Source organism: Vigna unguiculata, chromosome 2 (genome assembly GCF_037176805.1).
Source record: "Vigna unguiculata cultivar grain cowpea cultivar isolate G323 ecotype 2 chromosome 2, ASM3717680v1, whole genome shotgun sequence".
NCBI classification, from domain to species: Eukaryota; Viridiplantae; Streptophyta; class Magnoliopsida; order Fabales; family Fabaceae; genus Vigna; species Vigna unguiculata.
The window spans coordinates 15,649,153-15,656,353 of record NC_140793.1 but is presented as its reverse complement, the minus strand read 5'-3'; the positions used below and the strand labels follow the sequence as shown (position 1 = coordinate 15,656,353).

Here is a 7,201-nt window from a genome sequence, read left to right as displayed (position 1 = left end):
TGAGTATTCTTTCATATCATAGTTATTTCTAGCGAATCGAGTTTGCTCTTCTATTCTTCACGTAATATCCTTGATAGCTAATACTACTTACCTCCTTAGGTTGCACAACTTTTTTATTTTACCACAAATCATGGTAATAACACATGTTGTAGTGGACAAGTAATTGGACTAGAGTTGAAATATGCTTATGTCAAGATAGGTGATAGACAAACCAACTTTCGCTTGATTTCTAAGAGATATTAAAATAAATCTTGTATTTGACATGAATCTACTTAGCAACAAAATGGTGAATATATTATGTTTAACACAAAGTTAAGCTTCAAAAATATTCTTTATGTTTACGTTATTTTAAAGTCTATTTGCATCTATGGTCTGATCATAATCAACACTTATCAAACAAGATAGAAGTGACTCTTTAGTGTTCATTTATCTCTTTAGACAAAACATTCCTATGATTTGATCTTTTTATAGAGTATCTTTTGTATTAACTTCTTTACACTTTATGCTTTAGATTAAATATTTCATCAAAATTGTAAAACTCTTTAAATTTACTCTAACATACAATATCTCTTATAATACTCAAAATTTTAAATACTGAATGTAAATTCCTAAGTCTTACAAGAAATAACTTTTATATTAATTAAATACTTTATAAATTACTTTTTAAATTTATATTAGATATATTAATTATGAAAAAAATTATCTATTTAAAAAATAAGACTGAATCACAAATATAACTTAAAAAAACTAAAAATCATGTGAGAATTTTCTTTGGATAAATAAATTGGAAAAAAGTTTATTTGAGTAATTTTTAGAAAAAAAATAAACATATTTGGGAAAAAAATTTCAATGTAATTCCTTTCATATTTTCATTTTAGTAACTTATTTTTATTTTCTGACAAAAGTCCAAACAGCAATGCCCATTTCATTTTAAACCATTCTCCACACAACCAAACACGACCTAATTATCCTCCATGATTCCCCTCAAAAACATTCATCCCCATTCGCCCTTCATCTTCTCTGATCCCAAAACCAAGCCACTTCGCTTCTCTCTCCCGCCCCTTTCCCTTTCTCTTCTCTCACTCAAATCCCAACTTTCTCTCTCTTCCAATCTTCTCAGGGTTTCAAATGCCGGAGTTTCAGTTTGTAGAACTGAAAACCATGAAGAAGAAGAAAAGAACAAGGGGATTTCCCAGGAACTTCACGACTTATCGCCAGATGGAGCTGTGTATCAGAAAACGCTGCAATTGGTTGAATGTTCAATGTTTGCTGCACTCACCGGTCTGGTCTATTTCTTGAGCAATTCTCTTGCCATTGAGGTGTGTTAATGTGGATAACAAATGAGCCTTTGTTTGTTTGTGGAATTTTGTTGAGAGAGGAGAGTAACGGGTCTCTGTTCTTTTGGTTGGTAATTGTTTGGTTTTGATAAAAATTGAATCTTTGTTTGTATTGAGGTCTGCCAAAGAAAATCGACCAATGGGTCCTCTATCTATTTTTTCTAGGTCGGGGGTTGAAATTTGGTTAATGTTAACAGAAACTCTTGCAGTATCTTTATGCTGGTAGAAAAGTTTCAATTCATGTTTTAGATGTTCATTGTTTTTTTTTTTTTTTTCATTCACTGTTTCCTTTTTGTTCTGATTGCAGAACTACTTTAGTTGTTTCTTCTCGTTGCCAATAGTGATATCGTCAATGAGATGGGGTGTTGATGCTGGAAGGAAAACTCTGGTTAGACTTGCTAGTTGCTCCCCTGTAGATAATTCTTTAAGAGTTCTATTTATAATTTGTGTAAACTATTTTTTGTACTGACATCCAATCGGAGATTACCTTATTCTTTCTATGTCACATAATATTCTAAGCAGACAGTGCATATCTATATCTATCTCTCTCTCTCTCTCTCTCTCTCTCTCTATATATATATATATATATATATATATATATATATATATATATTCATAAGTCAGAGTATATCTTGGTATGCAGATTAAACTTGATTTTGAAGTATTCTTGAATTGTTATTCTCATTGCATTATCACATCTCTAATGTTGCATTTGATTTTTGTTATAGGTGGCAACAACTATACTTTTGCTTGTCTTGTCTGGTCCAGTAAAAGCTCTAACTTATCTGGTGAGCTTGCTTTTAATTTAATGAACTTACTGAACTAGGCCATAGGACTTTGGACTCTGACTTTTTGTTTTCATTGCTGTTGCTTAGTGTTTTGTTTGCAAAAGAATGGAAGTGTTTTATTTGTGTGCAAAAAGGGTCATTTTATTAGAAGCTAGTATTTTTATATTTTAGGAAGAGAAAAGTTGTTTGTAAATTAGTTGTAGGGTACATTTATTATCAAATATGTATTCTTGTAACCTTGTGTTAACTTGCGTATGTACTACCAACATAAAGTGTGTTAAGAGCTGAACATTTCACCTGTGTTATATTTTCTCCCTCTAGAGATGAATGGTAATGGTAAATTGTTTGCTAGAATTTTCACTTAACAACATGCCAACTTATTTGCTTATGAATTAAAAACCTATATACCACAGTCCATTGTTTGAACTGCAGGCATTATCATTGAGAAATTTATCATTTTACAGTTTTGGACAGCAAAGATTTTGCCTCCATTTTTCTTTTTCACAAATATTTCATGCTGGTTTATCTTTTGGTTGCAAACTGTAGTGAAACTGAATTAAAATGACTTGATTTCTGAATAATTCTTTTTATGCAGCTTAAGCATGGTATAGTCGGTTTCACAATGGGTACTTTGTGGAGGTAAATTGTGCATAGATTTTATGTTTTTCTAAACTTTGTGAGAATTGCATGATAGTTAATTTTTTTAATTTAAGTTGAATTGGCTTTACCTCAATTTTACATGAAATTCTTAAATTTTAATTTTGTAGCATTATGATTTGCTTTCTAAAGTAGACACGACTAACATATGATGTTGTTTTTAGGCTGAATTATCTTTTTTGTCTTATTATCTCTTTTAATAAAAATTTCAATCAAGTCCCTCAATTTTATAAATTTGGCCCTTTTAAAGTTTAATCATGTCCCAACAATGTGACTTTTCCATCTTTTGAAACTGGTGTCATTAGTTTAATAAATTCTTGACTGCTTATAAATGAATTATCCGGAAATTAAAACTCCTAACATTTTTTTATTAACTATTTTACTACTAATATGCTGCAAAAATGATCACATTGTTGTATTTTTATAATTGAGCGACTCAATTGAGCCTTCTATTAATAATGGGACCAAATTGAGTAAAATAAATAAATAATAATAGCACTAAAAATATAATTAAGCATTTTTTAAGGTGGGCAAGCATTTCATATTTGTTTATAAATATTGTTGCGGTGAATGTAGATATTGTTTAATTTCTGCTATTATCCTCTTAGAAAGTGTTACAAAACTAACCAACTTGTAAGGTGAGTATTACCCCATTTGTATATTGTCTTTTGGCACTATTTTTAGTTGATATGGAACTTTTATTTTTTCCCTATACATCCTCTCAATTGCAGTACTCTTGGTATGTGTATAACATAATTGCTAGTGACCCTTTTGATAGATGTGTAGGCTCTAATACCATATGACAAAGTAGATCTAGCCCTAATTCAAACCATATAAAATTGGCGTGTAAAGTAAGGATTATTCCCATTTTTGTATTATATTGAGGTCCTATCTCTATCTGAGGTGGTACTTGGTTTTTTCCCTATTTATCCTTGGTATATTTTGTGGCTAAGATAAGTTATAAGGTTGGCTTAGTGATAAAAGTCGGAAGGGAGAGTCAGAGAGGTTGTGGTTTCAACTCTCTCGAGTAACATTTGGTTGCTATAAGGTTGGTTTGAGGGACTAGAAGGCAGGATGAGAGAGGTTGTTGGTTCAACTTTCCCTGTTGACAAAATACTAACAATTAATATTTGCCGATAAAAAAAATTATAGAAGTAAAATAGACGACTAGTTAGATATACCCTACTGCTTATGAAGGGGTTACAAAATAATTGGTAACTGAATGCAATTCAAGAGTGGCTTGTGTCTCTCCTTCCAAAACTTCCAGTCACATGGTCTTTACTCTTGTTTTCCAAAACTTCAAAATTGTCTATACCACCAGATATATCAACTTTCAAAACACAATATTTGGCTACCTCTGTAGGAGAAATCGTGTGTCTGGTATGTTGACGTCATATGTATGTTTTTTCATTGGATAGAGATGAAAATATTATCATAACTTTAGTATTGTTTATGTATATATTTTATAATATCATACCCCTATGCATACAATATAGTTCCACAGCCTTTTTCACCTCTTTTCAAGCTACTATCTCTCTCATTGTACATGATAAATTTTTATCTTTTAGAAATACATTTAAATAATAAAGAAATATTTAAGGCCCATCACAAGACTGAATGTTTTCTTACAAGGAAGACAACTATAAATTGTTAACCCCTTTCTTTTGTTGAAATAAGCTAAACAATGCTGTAACTGTTTTGCTTTGTTATATCTGGTCAGGTTGGGAGCCAGTTGGAATCTGTCAATTTTCTTGTGCACAATTGTAATGTTTGTTACCTTTCGCCTCATACATCTTACACCTATTTGAAGTTATTGTTTTTGGTGGTTCTTTACTCTTTTCTTGTGATGAAATCTTGATAATGTGTGCAGGTACGTGCAGTGGGTGCCGTTGGCTTTGTCTTGATATCTTCTTTCTTAATAAGGGAAAACATACTAGCTTTGGTAATCAATTATAGAATTATCTCCTAATCATTTTATCTTACAAAACAACTGCTACTTGTGTTTTTCTCTTCCACTTATCTTATTTTGGGGGAAATGTGACTTGTAGATCACCATTAACATCCATGCTTCTCTCACATTTGTTCTCACTGCTTCTGGTGTGAATTCTATTCCTTCAATGAACGTGATATATACCCTATTTGGCATTTTGGTACGTCCCTTCTCTACAGAGTCTGTTCTTGAGTCATTGAAATACTGACATGTTTATTTTTCTTTCAGGTGTTGATCAATAGTGGATGTTTCATGTTTTTGCTCCACTTGTTGTATTCTGTTTTCCTCACTAGAATAGGGATGAAGTCTTCACTAAGATTGCCAAGATGGCTGGAGAAAGCTATCTGATGCCATATGTGTTCTCAGGTGCTCTGCATAATTTTCAATTAAAACGTTATTAGTTACTTTTTGGGGTTTGAGAGGGGAGGGATTGGTGCGGTTGTATATCATTTATAATGGCATAACCATTCAACATCCTATAGAGATTACATGATAGAATATGAATCAGATTGTAGACAGAAACGGTCTTTATGGAAAATGTGTTACACTCCAAGTATTCAACAGACCTAGTGCTCTCCCAAAGAGTTTCCAAATTCCAACACGCTCAAGTTTTTATCAAAGAAGCTTGTTCAACCCGTTTAATAAATAAGCCGAGAGTCTATATGATTGCAGTTTTTTCCTGCACCTCCATAACATTCTTCCTGCACCCTCTACATATATATTTTCTCAGTTTGTCCTTTTCGGATTGTATATCAAATTGAAACCAAAAGTAACTTCCGGATCATTTTTGACTTATGAATTGTACATTTCAAAAGTCATTTCTTATTTTTTAGATTGTACAATTTGAAAGTCATTTTTGATTTTTTGGATTGGCCAATCTGAAAATCATTTTTACTTTGAATTGTATGATCTGGAGGGTATTGTTTTAGAAAGAAAATGACTTTCAGATGGTATAATTCGGAAGTTATTTTTAAGTTTCGGATTAAACAATTTGAAAACTTTTGGATTGTGGTAAAATGAGAAAAGAATTTTGTATTGGGGTGTAGTAAGAAAGTTATGGAAGTGGTGGAAGAAGCTGCCTCTTTTGATTAAGTCACCATATGAATTGGTGTTCTGGTTAAGTGAGCATAATCCCCGTTAATGTGCTAGAACGAGTATTCATTCTTATAAGGTGGTGTTACTATTAGTAAATCCCTTTTACTTTGAGAAAAAAAATTATTTATTTTTTCCTTTGAAATAATCAAAATTTAATTAATTCAATTTTAATTTTAATTTTATATTTTGGTATTTTAATATACTGTGTTTAGTTGAATTTAATTTGAAGAAAACAATTCGTTTTTGTAAGCTTTCTTACATAGTTCATGATAAATGAGTATATTTTTTTCTCAAAATTAGTCTCAAATATGGACCATGTTTTTTAAGTCCCGCAATTCTTTTTTTTTTTTTTTAATTTTATGTCAGACCTTGTGAAAGTGTTTCGTTTTTACGAGCTATTGTCTTTTCCCCCCCTCTCAAATATTAAAGTGATGTAATTATTGGTGTTTCACATGTAGAAACGTCACACAATCTATAGTTTATAGGGTTTAGAAAAACAATTTAAAAATTGAAAACAATTGTACAATAAGTAATACAATTAGGGATGGGAATTTTTATACTACTATATGATCAATTTTTTGAAATATAATGCAAATTAATAAAATAAAGGTTTTAAAATGTTTTGAGTGTGGTTGTAATATTTATTTCATTATTTCGATCTTCCAATTATTTTCTGGCTTTACATCTAATAATATCAAATTTTATTGATTTTTTTTTCCTGCGAAAACAATAATAAAATGTTAGGGAACACAAATCACATTTTACCTCAATTACTGACTTCTCGGACTGGTTGTTTCTTGGCTTGAGAATGTCCTCTCTTAATGTTGATGGTTTGAACTCTTAAGGGATTACATGTGGAAAGGGTTCCGACAATCAAGTCAGCAAAGACTCTAAAAAATCAAATCTTAGATTGGTGAATTAATGAAAATGTACTCTTAATGGTTGGGGTTCACATGTATTTATAGAGTTATTAATTATGTTTTTTATCTTCTTATGGGTTGGGCCTTCTTTATTATTTTGGGCTAATGTTTAGGCTTTGAATAGGTCTAGGCCAAGTCCAAGCCCTATGTTAGTGAGTTGATACTGGAGGCCTCGCTTGTAGTTTCCTAAGTTTGGAGTTAGCGACACTTCATTATGCATTATTCCTTACAGTAGGTAGCCTAAGCCGTCATGTGTGTCGTTCTGTTTGGTTAACCATCTGTCTGTTCTTTTTATAATAGGACTATATGTAGACGGTTCGGACCAGGTAATTGTCTGGGTTTGTCTAGGTATAGTACATCAGTCCCCCAGCCTTTGACGGGGTAAATCATGTCGAAGGTTGCATGTTGTCTGCT

The 7,201-nt window shown here is 31.6% G+C and overlaps 1 protein-coding gene across 2 annotated transcripts; it reads left to right on the top strand.

Annotated features, from left to right (window-relative positions):
- The first annotated feature begins 928 nt into the window (after positions 1-928).
- Positions 929-5,335, top strand: LOC114174329 (uncharacterized). Of its 2 annotated transcripts, XM_028059163.2 has the most exons (8): positions 931-1,319; positions 1,645-1,725; positions 2,066-2,125; positions 2,721-2,764; positions 4,503-4,545; positions 4,653-4,724; positions 4,831-4,932; positions 5,001-5,335. In XM_028059163.2, the coding sequence occupies exons 1-8, from the start codon at positions 975-977 to the stop codon at positions 5,118-5,120; spliced, it is 867 nt and encodes a 288-aa protein (XP_027914964.1). In that variant the 5' UTR covers positions 931-974; the 3' UTR covers positions 5,121-5,335. The 2 variants fall into 2 exon arrangements, with proteins under 2 accessions (XP_027914965.1, XP_027914964.1); XM_028059164.2 differs by lacking the exon at positions 1,645-1,725 and having other exon boundaries at positions 929-1,319.
- The last annotated feature ends 1,866 nt before the right edge of the window (positions 5,336-7,201 follow it).